The 20,439-nt window shown below is 36.3% G+C and overlaps 1 protein-coding gene across 4 annotated transcripts in view; it reads right to left on the bottom strand.

The window, feature by feature from the left end:
- Positions 1–20,439, bottom strand: part of mipol1 (mirror-image polydactyly 1) — a 94,438-nt gene that overhangs the window by 48,321 nt on the left and 25,678 nt on the right. For all 4 annotated transcript variants that reach the window (XM_081347727.1, XM_081347729.1, XM_081347726.1 and 1 more), the window contains exons 3-7: positions 13,955–14,039; positions 13,268–13,347; positions 8,451–8,649; positions 6,986–7,118; positions 2,366–2,471 (exon numbers count right to left, since the gene is read on the bottom strand). In XM_081347727.1, the coding sequence (XP_081203853.1) occupies positions 2,366–2,471; positions 6,986–7,118; positions 8,451–8,649; positions 13,268–13,347; positions 13,955–14,039 (603 nt within the window). The remainder of the gene's footprint in view (positions 1–2,365; positions 2,472–6,985; positions 7,119–8,450; positions 8,650–13,267; positions 13,348–13,954; positions 14,040–20,439) is intronic.

Genomic DNA, 20,439 nt, shown 5'->3' with positions numbered 1-20,439 from the left:
AAACATATGAACAAACAAACGATGAACGAACAAAAATGGCCAAGGGCATATGATGACAGAATCTCCAAGCAACAATAGAGACAAAGACCGCAACCAAATATAATTGACTGAAATAAATAAATGACTGAATGAATAAAGGAACACACAACCAATGAATGAATGAATGAATGAATGAATGAACACAACCAATGAATGAATGAATGAATGAATGAACATAACCAATGAATGAATGAAAGAATGAACGAATGAGTGAATAAAGGAACACACAACCAACCAATGAATGAATGAATGAATGAATGAAGGAACACACAACCAACCAATGAATGAATGAATAAAGGAACATACAACGAATGAATGAATGAATGAATGAATAAAGGAACACATAACCAACCAATGAATGAATGAAGGAACAAACAACCATCCAATGAATGAATGAATAAAGGAACATACAACCAATAAATGAATGAATGAATGAATGAATGAATGAATAAAGGAACACATAACCAACCAATGAATGAATGAATAAAGGAACATACAACCAATAAATGAATGAATGAATGAATGAATGAATGAATAAAGGAACACATAACCAACCAATGAATGAATGAATAAAGGAACATACAACCATCCAATGAATGAATGAATAAAGGAACATACAACCAATAAATGAATGAATGAATGAACGAACGAACGAATGACTGAATGAATAAAGGAACACACAACCAACCAATGAATGACTGAATAAAGGAACACATAACCAATGAATGAATGAATGAATGAAAGAAAGAAAGAATGACTGACTGAACGAATAAAGAAATACACAACCAATGAATGAATGAGTGAATAAATAAAGGAACACAACCAATGAACGAACGAACGAACGACTGAATGAATAAATAAAGGAACACACAACCAACCAATGAATGAATGAATGAATGAATGAATGAATGAATGAATGAATGAATGAACGGACAGACGAATAAAGGATCACAACCAATGAATGAATGAATGAATGAATGAATGAATGAATGAATAAATAAAGGATCACAACCAATGAATGAATGACTGAATGAACGAATAAAGGAAAACACAACCAATGAATGAACAAACGAATATAGCAAACAAATATAAATGAGTAATTTAAACAAACAAACAAATAAACGAAGAATGAGAAATAATGAGCAATTTGTGATCCATGATCATTTCCAAAGCATTATGAACAAAGACCACTTGCAAATATAAATGACTGACTGAACGAACAAAAGGATGAACAAACAAACAAACATGTAGAAAAGAATTAAAGAGCAAATAACATAAATTAAATAAACTAACAAACTAAATGATCCATGAGTCTATTTTTAAAGCAATTTTGCCAATATAGATGACTAAATGGATGAACAAAGGAGTTAATTAATTAAAATGAAAAAAAGACAAAGGAATGAACAAAATAACAAACGAACAAACAATGAAGGTACAAAGAAATGAATAAACGAAGGAATGAACAAACTAATGAATAAAAACAAACGAAAAACTAAGCAAAGTATATACAAACCTCTGATTTTAATTCACGCAGCCAACCTGACCTGCACCAAATGTAAGAATTGAGACGACAATTTGGTAAAATCCAGAGGATTTGGGCATTACCAAACGGTCCTTGGCACCATCTCTAATCCCACCGAAAGCGGCACTGTTATCCATCAAACCACATCAATTCTATCCTGAACAATAAACAGTCATTCCCACACTAAGCCACTACAAAGTTCACAAAGCAAATCAATATTGCTAGAATTTGCTGATTAAACATCTCCAACCTGAACCATACAAATCAAATTGAAATGAGGGCGGTGAATACATGCATTATCATCGCCTTATTAAATGAAAAATTTGGCTGCCTAATTGTGTTATATATGTCACGTGTCAAGTATTTTCGTTTAATTAAACTGTGAAATGGCGTTTTTAGCTAGTTAAAATCAACCGAAAAGTGAATATCGGCTAAATTTAAATATTTGTTCAGCAAAGGTGAGAAGCGTGTAGATTTCATTGACAAAATAATCAGTTACAGAGAGGAATGATCACTCCTGATGAGGGCGCTTTATGTTAGACATATTGGTTTATGTTTACAAATGTCAAAGTGTGCTTTTCCCGGGTTCTCCTGACATGTACCAACTAATTAATTAAAAGTGTTTATCTTTCGACTGTGTTGGAAGGTCAGACATTTACATTTAGAGATCTATGCAATCTCAGACCTCACATAAAACGGTTTGATTGTCTGAAGCGTATAAAGGTAAATTCGCCATATTAAACAGTGTACTTATTCTTTATTCTCTCCAACCATTCCTCTATCCATCTCTTCAGGCTACAGTACCTGCTGCTCTCTCGCTGGCTCGTGCCTCCAACTCGGCCTCCTGTAGCTGAGAGTCCAGGAGCTTGGTTTCCAACTCTTTCTCCTTCAGCGCCAACTTGTCCTGGAGCTGCAGATACACACAAAATCAGGATAACTGTATAACTGAGTCACATGTGTGTGAGTTTAGCCTTGTCACACTGATGAGGTCAACAAAACCTCATTTGTTTTGTTTGTCTACCAATACATATATACATATACATATACACATACATACATACATACAATATACATACATATATACATATATATATATATATATAAAATATACAACATACATATACATATATATACATACATACATACATACATATATATACATACACACACACATATATATATTTATATATGTTGTATATTATGTATATTATATATATATTATAAGTTAAAAAGAACAGCATTTATTTAGAATTCAAATCTTTTGTAACAATGTAAATGTTGTTCTATTTAATCCGTCCTTGCTGAACAAAAAAAAGTATTTATTTCTTTCAAAACACTGACTACAAACTTTTGAATGGTAGTGTATTTTGCAAGAAATAAAGGCCACTTTTATATTGTGAACATTACATCTATTTGTAAAGTATAAATGTATGTTTTGGCAGAATTTGAAAAAACTAAATGTATGTTTTAAAAAACAAAACAAAAAATGTTACACTTGGACAGAATCATTTTCATTACTGTATTGCTGTAATAATTAGAATCAATCAATAATTGGAAATGTCATCACACACACACACACACACACACACACACACACACACACACACACACATATATATATATGAAGACTACAGATGCAAAAGCCTCTAAGTCTGTCTAAAGTTTTCGTTTAATATTAACATTTTTATCAGGCTCCTATGTATAGGTTTCTACCCAAGTCCCGGCATTTCTGAATGGGCTGAGGCTGGGATTTAGTGAGTTTGAAGTGAAAGTATTTGATGAGAGTATACTATGTGCGGAGAGCATTCACTCAATATTATGATCTCATTTTTGACAGTGGTGGCCTTTAGAGGCTTTTGCATCGGATGTCTTCATATATATATACAGTGAGGAAAATAAGTATTTGAACACCCTGCTATTTTGCAAGTTCTCCCACTTAGAAATCATGGAGGGGTCTGAAATTGTCATCGTAGGTGCATGTCCACTGTGAGAGACATAATCTAAAAAAAAAAAAAATCCAGAAATCACAATGTATGATTTTTTAACTATTTATTTGTATGATACAGCTGCAAATAAGTATTTGAACACCTGAGATCAATGTTAATATTTGGTACAATTACAGTAGCCTTTGTTTGCAATTACAGAGGTCAAACGTTTCCTGTAGTTTTTCACCAGGTTTGCACACACTGCAGGAGGGATTTTGGCCCACTCCTCCACACAGATCTTCTCTAGATCAGTCAGGTTTCTGGGCTGTCGCTGAGAAACACGGAGTTTGAGCTCCCTCCAAAGATTCTCTATTGGGTTTAGGTCTGGAGACTGGCTAGGCCACGCCAGAACCTTCATATGCTTCTTACACAGAGCCACTCCTTGGTTATCCTGGCTGTGTGCTTCGGGTCATTGTCATGTTGGAAGACCCAGCCTCGACCCATCTTCAATGCTCTAACTGAGGGAAGGAGGTTGTTCCCCAAAATCTCGCAATACATGGCCCCGGTCATCCTCTCCTTAATACAGTGCAGTCGCCCTGTCCCATGTGCAGAAAAACACCCCCAAAGCATGATGCTACCACCCCCATGCTTCACAGTAGGGATGGTGTTCTTGGGATGGTACTCATCATTCTTCTTCCTCCAAACACGTTTAGTGGAATTATGACCAAAAAGTTATATTTTGGTCTCATCTGACCACATGACTTTCTCCCATGACTCCTCTGGATCATCCAAATGGTCATTGGCAAACTTAAGACGGGCCTTGACATGTGCTGGTTTAAGCAGGGGAACCTTCCGTGCCATGCATGATTTCAAACCATGACGTCTTAGTGTATTACCAACAGTAACCTTGGAAACGGTGGTCCCAGCTCTTTTCAAGTCATTGACCAGCTCCTCCCGTGTAGTTCTGGGCTGATTTCTCACCTTTCTTAGGATCATTGAGACCCCACGAGGTGAGAACTTGCATGGAGCCCCAGTCCGAGGGAGATTGACAGTCATGTTTAGCTTCTTCCATTTTCTAATGATTGCTCCAACAGTGGACCTTTTTTCACCAAGCTGCTTGGCAATTTCCCCGTAGCCCTTTCCAGCCTTGTGGAGGTGTACAATTTTGTCTCTAGTGTCTTTGGACAGCTCTTTGGTCTTGGACATGTTAGTAGTTGGATTCTTACTGATTGTATGGGGTGGACAGGTGTCTTTATGCAGCTAACGACCTCAAACAGGTGCATCTAATTTAGGATAATAAATGGAGTGGAGGTGGACATTTTAAAGGCAGACTAACAGGTCTTTGATGGTCAGAATTCTAGCTGATAGACAGGTGTTCAAATACTTATTTGCAGCTGTATCATACAAATAAATAGTTAAAAAATCATATATTGTGATTTCTGGATTTTTTTTTTTAGATTATGTCTCTCACAGTGGACATGTACCTACGATGACAATTTCAGACCCCTCCATGATTTCCAAGTGGGAGAACTTGCAAAATAGCAGGGTGTTCAAATACTTATTTTCCGCAATAAAATAAGTATGTGATATATATATATATATATATATATATATATATATATATATATATATATATATATATATATATATATATATATATATATATATATCACAAAGTAAAACATTGTAATGGTTCTTCTAAAACAGGCTTCATTTTCTTTAAGCAGCAAATGAGTTTTTTCCCTTCTGAAATTCAACTACTTGCTTGCTTAATTTCAACAACTGCTTAGTTGTCTCTGTACTGTCTCATTTGTTACCATTACATTTTATTATTTATATTATATCCCTCCAGCCATGGTCCCCTGACATATAACAAATACTTTTTATGATGCAATCAATTCCTGATAGATTAAATCAAGTCCTGCCATCACAGGAATATATATAAATATCACCTATTGGCCACCCAGCATTTATTGAAAAGCTCAGATCAGTCAACCACAACTTCATAACCACAGTCAAGCTTTTGTATTTGTACCACTACTTTATATAATTCAGGATGTCTTCTATAGAAAAAGAGGAACTGTTGTATCTTGGCTGTAAATCTGGATTGGTGATATTTTACGAGCATCTAAATGATAGATTTAACCTCCTGTCTTAAATATTTTCATCCCGATTGTTTTTGTCCTTGGGGACTTAGAAAACATGATGTGGCGAGGCCAGAGTCCTCAAAGGGCTCTCTCAGATCACTGCCAGCAAAAACACACTCTTGGGACATGTTCCTGCCCCTCTGTCAGGAGTCACAACTACTTGCAAACCATGGACATCAATTACAGTCGTTTCAGAGGGTCTCCCCCTCTCTCCGGCCCCTCAAACTCCAGATGGGTGTAAATTTGCCAAATACTATTTCAAGGCTCTATTCCTGATGTTTCTGAAAGGACAATGATGCAGCAAGAATATAAAGCAGAATGAAATGCAGACATCCCACCTCTCCCGGAAGGTCTCCCGTATATTGACAGCGGCTCCCTGATGCCTGCAAATTATATTCAATATCTCGGAAATTGCCTGTTTCCACCTGGTATTAAGATGTGTTTTTGGTGAACCGATCACAAGTTGTCAGCCAACACACATTACTGTTATCACGTGTTTCAAATTAGTCTTCTGTGACCACTTGCATTCGGAGAACCTTCATTACACTCAACTACATCACTTTCGGTGCATGAATACTATTGAATAAACAAGCCAGCGTTATACGGCTTACACGAATGAATAGGCCTATAATAGAAGCCTATAATTTAATATTATGGTGGGAACGTGGTCATTTTTCAAGTACTGCACTACCCACCATACTGAAGCAAACGTCACCAATCACAGAACTCACTGTTACAATGGAAACAGAAATTGTTGCAATCAACACAGCATTGAGTTTTCAACCCAATGCCGGTCGACTTGGCACCATTAGCTAACAGCTATCTACCTAAAGTTAGTTAGTTAATATGGGATGTATCGTTAGGACACTAGCGCCATTAGATAATAAGACGACCGACTGAGTGTGAACTGAGGAAGTACGTCCATGTTTGCTAACTTAAGCAGAGCTACTAAGAAAAGGCACGTGAAATAATTTTAGCAAAATGAGTTATGACGTGTATCTAAGCCCAGCCTGTGTTCAGGATGCGTAAAGGGCAAACCTGAAAACTAATCTCATGATCCTGCCTGACTGATGGAGTTTCCAATCCGAAAAGAAATCTATGAATGCGGTTTTTGCAACTTTTACGTTGTTGCAACTTGACTGAAATTAATGCAGCCAAGTAACAATGAAAGATGTTGAAACTTTCAAAAAGGACATGACTAACCCCTTGAATTTCAGAAGGACAGCTAGTGTTGTCTCTAAATGGATAAGCAGATTATAAAACAGTTTCCAAATCAACTCAAGTAAAAAATCAGCCAAGGCGAAAGACTAATCAGGCACAGACCTTATGAACTTCTTAAAGTGTGAATTCACCTTCTTATTGAGGTCTCTAAGAGAATCCAGCTCCTTCAAGAGGAAGACAATGTTTTTCTCTTTATCCAGAACTGGCACTTGCTTTTTGGAGTCACTTGTAACTTTGGAATTTCCCTGGTCCTCATGAGCATGCCTTCAGAAAAGACAAAAGTTCATTAGAAACGCTCTTATATTAGACTCCCAAACGGGCAACAAAAAATGAATCACATTCACATTCTGACATGCAATTATCAAATACACAAGGGATGCGGTCTCCCACTTTCAAGAATATTACTGTGACTTATTTACTTTGAGATATTAGTCAAATCATACAGTTGACCTTTAAGGTAATATTAAAGTATTACTGCACTGTATTGCAGGGTAAATTACTTCCGTCTTGTAGCCAGGAATTCGATTCAGCTCTTATTAAGGAGGCAAAGAAAATGCATTGGAATCTATATTTATCACAGGACGATTCACGCTGTGATATAATTAAAATCATCTTACAATGGACAATGATGCTAAAAGTGAATATTACTGCTATATACACATTCTTTAAAGGCCTTCTCAATAGTACACAAGACAGCTGAAACTAAACAACTGTTGCATATAGGATGTTTGCAATGGCCGCTACCTACTACTTTAAAAGAAATGAACATGCAATATGAATACTTAGCATGAATAGATTTTTTTGCACACATGGAACAGTTGGATGACTTACTACGTTTGCCAAAATGTGTGCTATACAGAAGAGCACACTGCATGGTATAATGTGAACCACAATGCAATGCACGTCATTTGAAAATTTCCAGAGTGACATTTTTAACATGCCTTCTTGACAAATTTTTTTATATATATATGACTCATATATATATATATTTATAATTTTTTTTGCCAAAATGAAGGCATTTTTACATAAAATAGAATAAAATAAAAATAACTTTTATAAATATTAAAATATAAAACAAATATGCAATATAAATGTATATAAAGAATAACTATATATAAAATACATATGTATATATATATATATATATACATTTGTAATAGTTGCTTATTTTATATTTTAATATTTATATAAAATAGAAATAACTATATAAATATTAAAATACAAAATAAATATGTATATATATATTTATAATAAATATTATTTCATTAATTATATATATCATTTATTTATAATTATATATTATTAGAATTAAACATTAAAAGTAGTAAAATCATGTGAAAACAACGAAGCATACTACTGCAGGAATGTTTAAATACTGCACAATATTTCTGAACATAGCATTGGAGAAACTAAAATCAACCAAAGAAAACTCTATCAAAAAAACTTAGAAGGTATAAACACAAAGTCTGAGCATGAAAAAAGCAGCAAACTAAAATAAGAATGAACTTTCCAGTGCAAATGATTAGATTTTGATTACGCTTCACTGTAACCGACTGTGTTCGTGTGTTAGAGCTACAGTCTCTCTCTTCTCCTGACCTGAACGCTGCAGACCCTGCCCTGCTGACGTGAGGTGTGTGGACCGGACTGCTGGCTGTCTCGCTAATATCCTGCTCCTGCTGTGGAGGCCGTCTCTCCTCCTCCATGATTCTCACTTCAGCTGCAACTGGGCCTGGCACGGGTGGAGGTGGAGGGGGTCTGAGCGGCAAACCTTCTCCGGGCCTGGGAGTCTTAGATACTGCGTGAAAAAATAGAGAAAGAAAGAACCAAAACAACACAAAAAGAGTAAAAATTATTACCTAACTTAACTTTAATAGTACCACTAAAATGCAAAAAAAAAAAAAAAACATCATTATGATGCTAGACTACTTCCACATGACTATTGCACTATAATATTATTACCAAAGTTGAACTGTATTGACTATTGACTGGGGGATTGGTGTTAATAAAAAGTTTGGGCACCTCTGATTATTACCATGATCATACCATAGCTTTGTGTGAGGAACAGAGTGAAATGTAAGTTCTGTCATGACAACTCTCTGAGTATTTGGCATGGTAATGGACATGACACTAGCCCCTTTCACACATACAGTCTTTACTGGTAAATTAGGTAACAGATCATATGTGAACAGGACCTTTTCAAATATACCGGTAAATTAGTTCCAGCCATTTACCAGTAAGGGAAGTTGTAACATTACCAGTAAATAACCGGATTACCAGTATTTTGCACGTATGAGGTTAGAACGCGCTGATGTAAGATGTGATTTGGGCCAATCAGAAGCCTTTGAAAGAGCAACGGCTCTGGGCCATTCATAAAATTATGACGCAGATGACGCGTTTGATCACCACTGTCTACAAATGTCTTCAAATTGGAGTGATACCGAAACTAAAGTGCTTCTCCACATCCGGGCGGATGATGAGATTTGTCAACAACTTTAGAGGTCACTTTCGGTTAATGACATCATCACAAAGTTCACCGGTATTTTGGAACTTATGTGTGAATGGTCTGTTACCAGTATAAAGCCAGAACGCTGTTGCTTGTGTGAATAGCACATTTTTGAATTTACCGGTAAAGTCGTTCTGACAATTTTACGGTAATTTACCGGGATTGCTGTGTGAAATGGGCTGCTATTCTGCTGCTGCTGTTGGTTATTGCTGCTGCTACTGCTGCAGAGCAAGTACGGGACTTGCTACTGCCAATACAAACATGACATGCTGATGTGAGCAAGTTAGACATGCTGCTGCTGTACAATATAGCGTACATGAATTACCCGTCGCAAATATATACAGGTGGAGCTGGGGAAGGTGGAGGATTTCTGGAGGCTCACTGCAACTCCTACAGCAACTGCAAATGCACTAACCAAGTATTTGAAGGTTCAGCAGCGAGCTCATTGGCTACTGATACATCAGGAACCAATCAGCTGCGGCCTATAGAGAATGATGTGACTGCAAGCAGTTTGAGTTTAGGACCTATCAGCCTGCGCCATCTAGAGTTTCATGACAGAACTTTATTTGTCATTCAATGAAAATATTCACTACTGCTATTGCTCTCCTTATCCACAGATTCAGATTTGACATGCTTTGATTGGTTATGCGAAAAATTAGAACAAATGACATTTGGGGTCTTCGACTTAAAGTCTGGTGTGATCATTTTTGACTTGCCATATCTGAATAAACACAAACATACATGACTTTTAAGCTGCAGTTGAGGGAAGATAATCAATAAAAAAAAAAAACAACAACAAGTTCAGCTTTCCTCAAACAAATGACTTAGATTTTATGGAGCTTTTATTATTTTTGGATCTTAACAGACCCTGATCACTACTGACTTTCACTGTGAAGAAAGGAGCATAAAGGTGAGTAAATGATAGCAGAATTTAAAATTTTGGGTGAAAATTCCTTCCAAAGTTTCTTTTATCCAACACAATTACAAGCTAGTGCAAAAGTGCAAAAATAGTGATTGTTCTCAAACAGGTTTTCTGAACATTCCCCTTGTCTGTCATTGGTGGGCCAAACAGATAATCCTGCCACAAACTAATGCAATTGGTTGTTTCAATGTTGGGATGCTCAAAGAAATAAAGCATGTTTTAAAAGCTCCACAGTAATTACACCATTTAGAGAAATCATCTGACTTTGCATATTAAAAAAATAGAGTATTTTAACATCCAGAAAAAGCTCTGGAAGCAAAACAAAAAGGAAAACCCACAAGAAAGACGTTGCAACCATAACACATAAGACTTCCATTCTACTGCTGTGAGATTACAGTCTGACGGTTTGAAAGGCGGCTCTGTTGGTTGGTTTGCGTCAGCTCTCTGAAAAGGAAACTAGGTCTGGCCGTCTTTCACGAGGGAATGTGGCGATCCATGCCGAGTGACTGGCAGGAGGGGGAAACGAGGTCTTCTGTCAATGTTTCTGTAGCGCTCAGGGCCAGAGATGCAGGCGGAGAGGCAAACACAGAGGCCTGTCTCTCTGGCAGCTTTTCTGAAGACGCGCTCTGCTCCTCAGGGAAAGCTGTATGTACCCCGAATTGTTTGTGATCAGAACTGAAGAGCGACGGCCCTTGTATCAGAGACGTGCAAATTTGTGATGGCAAAACTGGTCAAGATACAGACTTTAAAGATACAAAGGTTGACATTGTAATGTGAGAAGCAGAGGGAGTTATTAAATGTGTAATGTATGGTAGAAATACAGAAATAACGTCTTTCAAACAGGTTTCCTGAACACACCCCATGTCTGCCATTGGTCTGCCAAACAGCCCCCAAACTCACGCCATTGGTTGAGTCAGTGTTGCTGGGTTGGGCTGGTCAGAACGATGTTTTGATAACGCCACAAAGCCAAAATGTTTACACTTTTCAGTGGAATCCAGCACCAAATGGTTTCATTATAGCATGAAAAAAAATACACACTTCAGCTTTTACATCGACAAGCAAATCAAACAGATAGTAGCGCTAAGTGCATGCACAGGGTCAAGTGCTACACAAAAAAAAGCAGAGTGGCTGTCTTCCGATTATAAAATATACATAAATCAGCTCAACATCAATCCAATTCAAATTGAGCAAAACTCAAACACGGAGCGGTTAAATCAAAAGCATCAAAAAAGGGGGAAATCATTATGCGTTAATAAATGCGTTGTGATGCTAGAGTCTTGCGACCACGATGTCCAAAAAGCTCCAGCTTAGCCGCCACAATTATTTAGCGAAAGGTCAGGTTTTGAAGTCGAGATCAGGGAGGTCTGCCTCATGGCTTTGTTGCTAGGGCTCTGCTCTCAGGATTGCTGGAGACAGTTATTAGTATTCCCCGTAAGACTCACCCGTGCAAACACCAAATTCAAACCATGAATAATAACGCCAAACACACTTATAGGAGCCCTTTGTCACACTGCAAATATGCGACTTTTGGATACATTGTTCCCTAACCTGGGTTACTTCTTTAATTTTATCTCCCTCTCTGGGTGTCTCTCACAAAGGTAACTGCCCCTGAGAATGTGTGTTTAAAGCGCCATTTCCCTCACAAATGGGGTGAGCGAGGCTTTTAATAAGCGTGCAAAGTAAAGGCCCATTTCCTATGGGAACCAAGTGAGAAAGGACTCTCGTTTTAAACCCAACACTAAGAGCAAATTCAGAACTGAAGAACTGGCTCCCTTTCGATTCACAAGTGTGAATTTGAATTTAATTGGCCACATGAGGTTGAATTGGAATGACAGGAAGAGGAATTTACTGAATTGTAATTCAAAGAAACTCAATACAGTCCAACATAACAAAATGGGAGAGATCTTGGATAGAGATTATTTAGATTTTTTTTTTTGAATTTGAGGTAATTCTGGGTAATTAAAAAAAATTCCATAGCGGACCATACAATAAATGTTAATATATTAAATATAATAATAGAAATACCTGAAATAAATATAACTAAATTAAATAAATTAAATATAACATATCAATTACAGAAACAGAACAGAAAATAGAGATAAATAAGCAATTAAAAATCAATTAACACTGATTTGAAAATATTGAATATGTTGTGTGAATTGTGTTAATTTCTTTGAATTTCCTTCCACTTTAATTAAATGCAAATTTGAATTCTGAATCCTGCTTGCTGCCTCAATTCAAATTCAGTTCAAAACCAGGAACCTAATTACAATTTAACAGGTATTCTCAGCTCAATTCTGAATGGTGCACAACATCACGAAAATACATTTTACGTGATAAATTGTATGGCCATTTACGATTACACTTGTATGGCCATTTGCTCCATTCACTACTGATAAATGAATACAACTTCCAACAGTCTCGTGCCATCTTACTAATGTCTGTCACTAATAATCAAACACAGGCTGATTAACCGCCTGCAAAAAGATTGAAGTGTTTCACCAACAGCCCAAATGTATATTTGAGCAGTGAGGCAGAATAAATTTGCATATCAGGAGCGTCTGGTGAAGGGTTGGTAAATACTCTGTTTATCTCTCATTGTCATTCCAACCGGTCTATCTAAATAGTGGCTCTTCCACAGCATTATGGCCTAGGTAAAGTTATTATCAGCCCGGCATTATGGAATAATGTAAATAAATGTTTACGTAGATAAATAAATAAATAACATTTAAACTGTTCATGCATTATATAGAGCATTTAAGCAATGGGAAGCTTGCAAAACAAGTCTTTAGTCATGAAAACAGACACAATCTGACAGGAAATGGTTATAACACTATTATCTACATCGTAAACAAATGGGGCAAGATATTGGCATTTACAAAGAGTCTTATAACTGTGAAATGACAAAAAGTGATATATTTTTGTTATGACTTGTAATTGGATTGTAATTATCATGGACACACACACAAAAAAATTATAACGTATTACCTTGTATGAGTTTTTCTTCCAGGGCTTTTGATAAACTCTGACTTTGGGATGTAGCTGAGGTAGTCTCTCCTAAAGAGGATCTGAAAACAGATGCAAAACAAATACATAAAATCAATCAACACACTTTTTTTTTCGATATCTACCAGCAGTGTACTGTGTGACGCTCTGTCTGACACACTCAGGTGAAGACAGGTACAGGATATTGACAAACTGTACATCAATGACACTGCTTTGAAGGACCTGCATGTTTTGTTTCAAAGCGCTGAGTAAAGCAAGGACATGAGGCAAATATCAAAGACCTTCAAGAGTTCGGACAGAGCCAACTCTTTTTACAAGTCATAAATAATAACTAAAATACAAAAGCCAGCTCAGTACTGAACTGCTTCGAAATAATGAACATAAAATCTCTCAATGCACAATAAACTTGCAAGCATTGCACCTGTAATCAATTTACATTTGCATTCCACTAAAGATGAACAAACTAAACTAGCAGCCGATTTTTAAATATTATAACACCGTTTTGGATTTAGAAAACACATCTCTGCAAAGATATTACAGCGTGTAATCATCGCCTGCAATGTACACTGATAAACATTTCGTACATATTAAAAAATCGTCCTTAATTGTAACATGTGGAAGAAAGCCATTGACAAACACTGTAAAATGAGCCGAGGAAGGCATCTTTACCCAAGTTGTGGTGTGGTCTCTGAACAATGGTGCTTTACAGGGGACGGCAGCCTTTGTTTCAGTTCTTCATTGACTTTAGGATTAGCTGGAAATATATAGAAGGGATATGATTAATTTCACTGGCAAAAAAAAAAAAAAAAAATGCTTTTCATCACAGGCTCGAGCTCACTTCTTTTCCATTAGACTTAGAAAGGTTAGTATTAATTACAGCCTGTCAATATGATCTCGGGGTGCTTGGTGGAGAGCAATCTTTAATAACCTCTGGAGTAGAGGCAGCAAAACAAGACAGGCGGCTTTTAATTTGCCACGTGAAATTATGCTTTAAGACTTTGTCTTTATCTCATCCACTGTGTACCAGTGCTTTACCTCGCAGTTTATGGAGGACTAATGAACGCGGGCAATTAACAAAGCGTAATCCCACCATGCAATCGTTTTAATGCTTTTAGCTATCAGAAAAGTAAACAGCCATTTAATACAGCTCAAGCCATATCAGATCCTAGTCAGGAACCGCCAATTAAAGCGTCATCTACTCAGGTGTAATTAAATAATGGTGGATAATTTAGTTCCGTGAACGGAAGCTAATTCATAAGCAAGCAACAAACAGACAGGAGGCAATTAGCAGGAACGCTGACATTCAAACGGCGGAGCCTGTTGCTCGCTGGCGGTGGAGAGCTACCCTCTAGTGGTGGAGCTTCTGAGACAAGAGCACACACACAAGAGGCTTACACACACACTCTTACAGTTTCACTTCTGTCAACCGGAGGTGCTTTGAGGCGTCACATTTACAAACCAAATGAGTGCAGAACATCTTCAAGAAACAGTCGGACTGAACCCAGCAAACGCAGAATGTTGCCCTCGTGTTATTGGGTGTTGGGGGGTGGGGGGGGGTCACTTTGTAGAAAAGATAAGGAAAACTTATAACAACTGAGGGTTTTCCAACAAACAAACAAAAAACAATCACAAAAAGCAGTTACTAGCCAAAGCAATATTTTACAGCTTAACATAACCTACAAAAAAAGAAAAAAATGTTTCCTTGACATTTCATATTTTATTATATTTCCCAGGCCGGGAAATGTAAAAATGACCTAATATTTTCTGTTTGAATCCTGCATCTAGATATTACTGATCAAAACATTTTGTTCTTTCTGTGCTGAACTGTTCTCATTATGTTCCACCTTTGAGGTCAGTAAGATTTAAAAAAAAAAATTTTTTACAGAAATTAATTCTGTAATTAACTTTATTCAGCAAGGACACATCAATGCCCAAAAAATGTTTCACAGTTTCCACAAAATAAATGTTTTCAACATTGATAATAATCAGAAATGATTCTTAAGCAACAAATCATAATATTAGAATGATTTCTGAAGGATCATGTGACACTGAAGATTGGAGTAATGATGCTGAAAATTCAGCTTTGCCATTACAGGAATAAATTACATTTTAAAATATATTAAAATAGAAAACTGTTATTTCAAATTGTATTAATATTTCACTATATTGATCAAATAAATGCAGCCTGGTTGAGCATAAGAGACTTTTAAAAAACGTTCAAAAATCGTACAAACTTCAAACTGCTGAATAATATTGTACTTCCTACCGAAACAAGAAATGGTGGCACGACATATCGAAATATTCATTTTTTTTTAAATAGCCAACATCATCATATCAGTGAACTTTATTTGCTACTTGCTATATTGAAAGCAACTTGCTTAAGATTAGACAAGTGATTGCAGGTTTAATATTTTTGGTCCGTTTTCCTGGAAGAGAAACACTGCCAATCTTAGAAGAAAAGGTTCTATATAGAACCTTAAAGAGTTCTTCTGTCAGGTGCTTTATAGAACCTTTTAGGGCTTCCCATGGCATCATTTTATGGATTTGGTTTTGAAAAATTAAAGTTGAATTCAATTTTATGAATTAGCTCGTAAAAATACTTTCTCACTAGAGTATTATCCAATCATTTAAGACATTTCTCCTTATATAGAATATTTCAAATTAAGTCAAGAACCCTGGGGTTCTAAGAGTACATTAGAAAAGCATATAAATGAAGACAAACCACATGGACTGAAATCCATAAATCCAGCTATTTTTTTACAGATGGCATAGCACAGTACAAATAATGCTCAGTTTCTTGGTAAAAGGAAACAGAGGTCATGAAAACGGTACAGGGGATGACGGACAGCCTGAGAGAAAGTTGGCAGAAGAGAGCTATAAGAAGACATAAAAAGTGAGTGCTCTTGGGAGGTTGTGCGCGAGGCGGGTGGGGGTGACCCCTGGGGCAGATGCCAGTGGAACGTTATCCCCGCGCTGTAAGCCAGCACACACAGCTCACACCGCTCACACGCTATTCAGCTCAGACACAGTCAGGCGTGAACGGACAACTGGCTTTTTGTGCCAAACACCACAGGGCTCCATTAATCTCAGTGATAGACTCTGAGCGGGAGCTAGCCCCGCGCACCGCACTTTCACAGAGAAAGAGAGGAGGACGAGGATGAAGAAAGACCAAAGATAGTAGGTATGGCTAAGACGCCTGGTAATCCTTTAACACTAACAAGAGAAAGCAGCTTTGGGAAAAGACAGAGAGGGGAAAAAAAACAACACAAAGCATACAAACCTGACCTTTTGATGTTCACATCATTCTCGGCGAGACGTGTTAAACAGTTCTCCGAAAAGAGCGCTTTACCAAATAAATTTGGACCGATTCATTGATTGACACCGTTTCCTGAGAGAATCACCCCCTAGAAACTTAATGAAACTGATACCATCCAATAATCCGATATTGAAAAACAGGGAAGAGCTCGTTCTGGCTTAATGAAAGTTTGAATTGTGCTGAGTGCAATAGGAGGCCTGTTTCTTTGCGGCTGCCGCTCCAGATGGTGAATTAGCATCGCATCTACATTTTCTACATAATCTGCAGGAGTTTAGATTAGATAGATTAATGAGCTATTAGCCTTGGTGCTCACAGGGCAGTGCCGAAAACTACATTAACGCCAAAGCTTGCAGAGTGCAACATGCTACAATGAAGCCAATAACCATGTCATTGTGTATAATCAGTGGCATTACAGCTAGATGAGGAGCTGATTCAAATCAAATCATAGTTTAATCATTGTTAATGCCTCTGAATTTTCAACAAGCTCAAATAATTACAAAAAAGAAAAGCCTTGATAGTTAAACAGTTAAAGCTAAGTTACAGTTACTGATTGAATACGTGTGATTTTTTTGAAAGTTAAAATAATCCAGAAACTAAAAAATATGGAAACTAAAAGATTCGGCACACCGTATCACTGTCTCAACCAATGGTGTGAGTTTAGGGCGGGACTATCTGTCTGGCAGATACAGGGAGTTTTTATTGAGGAAGATTATTTTTTGCAATTCTATTTTGTGGTGCTAGTAGTGGATAAATAAACTATTCAGCTTAAATATGCACACACACACATATATGTGACCCTGGATCACAAAACCAGTCACAAGTCGCACGGGTATATTTGTGGCAAAAGCCAATAATACATTATATGGGTCAAAATATCGATTTTTCTTTTATGCCAAAAATCATTTGGATATTAAGTAAAGATCACATTCCATGAAGATATTTTGTAAATTTCCTACTGTAAATATATAAAACATTTATTTTTTGTGAGTGAATGCAGCACAATCACAAACATAAATGAACAATTTTAAAGGCGATTTTCTCAATTTTTCTTTGCACCCTCAGATTCCAGATTTTCAAATAGTTATCGGCCAAATAGTGTCCTATCCTAACAAACCACACGTGAATGGAAAGCTTATTTATTCAGCTTTCATATGATGTATAAGTCTCTGAAGAAATGTTGTGGTCCAGGGTCACACGTATATATATGGTCCTGGTATTCCCTACATTATAGGGACAAAACGGGGAATTTTTTTTGTCCCCATGAGGAAAACAGGTTATGAATCAAACAAAAATATGTTTTTTGAAAATGTAAAAATGCAGAAAGTTGTGGTTGTGTTGTGTTAAGGGTAGAGGGAAAGTAGAATATACAGTTTGGACAGTATGAAAATCATGTCTATGGTAAGACCCCATAGACTTTGGATACCCAATGTATGTGTGTGTGTGTGCGTGTCAAATACACGGTGAAAATGTGAAAGTCTATGACTGTGTCCATTAGAGTAGTTTAAAAACACATCTGTCAAACGTGAAAAAGATACAAAATAGGACTATATAATTTCCATCAGATAACGTTGAATATTTCATCAATATTCCTTCACAGGGATAAAACATGAGTAAATAAAGAAACATTAATAGGTTAGAAGCACGAATCAAATGTAAAAGACTGCTCAAATCTTACAAAACAGCATTTGCCACTTAAAGCCACTTTATCCTTCCTTCAAACTTTTCTCATTTCAATTTGTCCTTTGCTGTCGCTCAGTGATCTTCATTTTCCTGTCTTGTAGACTTTAAGCTAATTGCCTCGGTGGGTTACTTATTATTCATGTACAATTATTGCAGTGTAATGTCTTTAAATCCTTTTAAATGACCATTCATGCGTCGCATTCATTGAAAATGCCTTTGAAGTCTGTCAAAGATGGAATTCTTCAAAAAGAAATGTCTAAGCCCAATTTCAATCGCTCGATGAGGGGGGTTTGGCGTTTCCCTCTAATATAAACTAAATTCCATTAATTTTTTAAGCTGCATTTAATGCATTTCCTCCGCAAAAAGTTTCCAGATTTTTCAGGCTGTCATTTGTATTCCAGCTGACTTTATGAATATTAATAACAGTGTTATCCTGATTAAACGGGCTTCATGCGAAATCCCCGTGAATCTACGAGCTCAGGATTCTCGTCTTACTGATTCTTTATGAATTTTGATACGGACATTAATGTGGAGAGAGTCTTAAAGCAGGTTTAATTGTACAGCATGAAAAAGGCAGACATGAACTGATTTGATATGGATAAACAGGCTCTTTTATATGGGGAGGTGCGCACAAGCACCTGGGAGCACCCCTCCGTGTAATTTGATTGTCACGGGCTGTCGTGAAGCTTTGAATGGTCTTGACTTTGCCTGGATCAAAAGATTTTATTGACTCGCTGACAGATATTAACAATAGAAACTGTTATTGTCAATCAGTTACTTGCTGATTCTATCTCACTGAAGGGCTGGCGTTTCCCAACTGTTAATGCCGATTAGTGAGAAACATTTCTGACTCACCGAATGAACGGGAAAGGAGACAAAACCACAACTTCATTTTTAAAAGTTGAAAAAGTTAAACATTAAAATCAAACTATAAAATGGGATTCAAATGTCTGAGGTCACTACTGAAAATGCTTTCATTTAATAATAATAAAGTTAAAAAATATATATTTGTCAGCATAAATCAGCATAAACATTTGGGTGAAAAGTTGAATTGAAGAAATGAACATGGTTTTAAGAAATGTCTTTGCACATATATGCAACAATTATTTAATGTCTGTTAAAAATTTGATTTCAAATGCATGCTTTTCAATGTGGTCTCAGACTTCTGAACCCCACTGTATAAGGGGAAAAAATGGTAACACTTTACAATAAGGTTCCATTTATTAACTTTGTAGCATTGGTTAACGATATTAGTTAACATGAACTAACAATGTACAATATTCTAAAGCATTTATTAATCTTAGTTAACGTTAAGTTTTGCATTTACTAAGACATTATTAAAATCAAAAGATGTATCTGTTCATATCACCGATATTTAACGGACCAGAGCTTACATAAATTAACAATGAACAGTTGTATTTTTAAAAAGAATTAATAAATACTGTAATAAATGTATTGTTCATTGTTAGTTAATGCATTATGCCAAATGAAACCTAATTGTAAAGTGTTACAAACAATTATATAATAAATTATTAAATTACTCTTATTTATTAATCATTTTTATCCATTTGCAGGGTGTCAATCCTTAAATCTAGATTGAGATATTATAGAAACTATAACTATATATTTACAATTCAGACAGTACAAATAAAAGTTAATGATTCTTCAAATGCACCTTCTGGATGCTGAGAGCAAAGTTAGGCCATTCAACATCGGTGGCACAAATAAACTTTGGACAAAAACCAACTTTGTACCCTGATTTCATATTTAACTCAAATCCCAAAAGAGAAATTTCTCAATAATTCTCAACTTGTGGAACTCTTAACTAAAAATATTGATTGGCTCAAGTAGATGATTAACCAATCCTGATCAAAGATAAAGACCTGAGGGGGTTTAGACTGAGCTTGTTGGACCTTCAGCAAACAAACCCACTCAAAATGAGCTATAAATCAAAAAGAGTGTGTCCTACTTGGAAAGGTTACTTGTATTCAGTCACATCATCATCCTCAGCGACAAAACAACACATTTTAGTTGGAGCTCTAAATCAACCACTGTCAAGAGTGAGACTTTTTCAAGGCATCCAGATTTTACTGGAGATATGTATTGAATAGTTTTGTAAAAATTCCCTCCGAATACACTATTGTGAGGTGGTTGGTTA

Source organism: Scardinius erythrophthalmus (genome assembly GCF_964197995.2).
Source record: "Scardinius erythrophthalmus genome assembly, chromosome: 19".
Taxonomy (NCBI): Eukaryota; Metazoa; Chordata; class Actinopteri; order Cypriniformes; family Leuciscidae; genus Scardinius; species Scardinius erythrophthalmus.
Note: the sequence above shows the minus strand (reverse complement) of the source record. Positions and strands in the feature narration are given on the sequence as shown.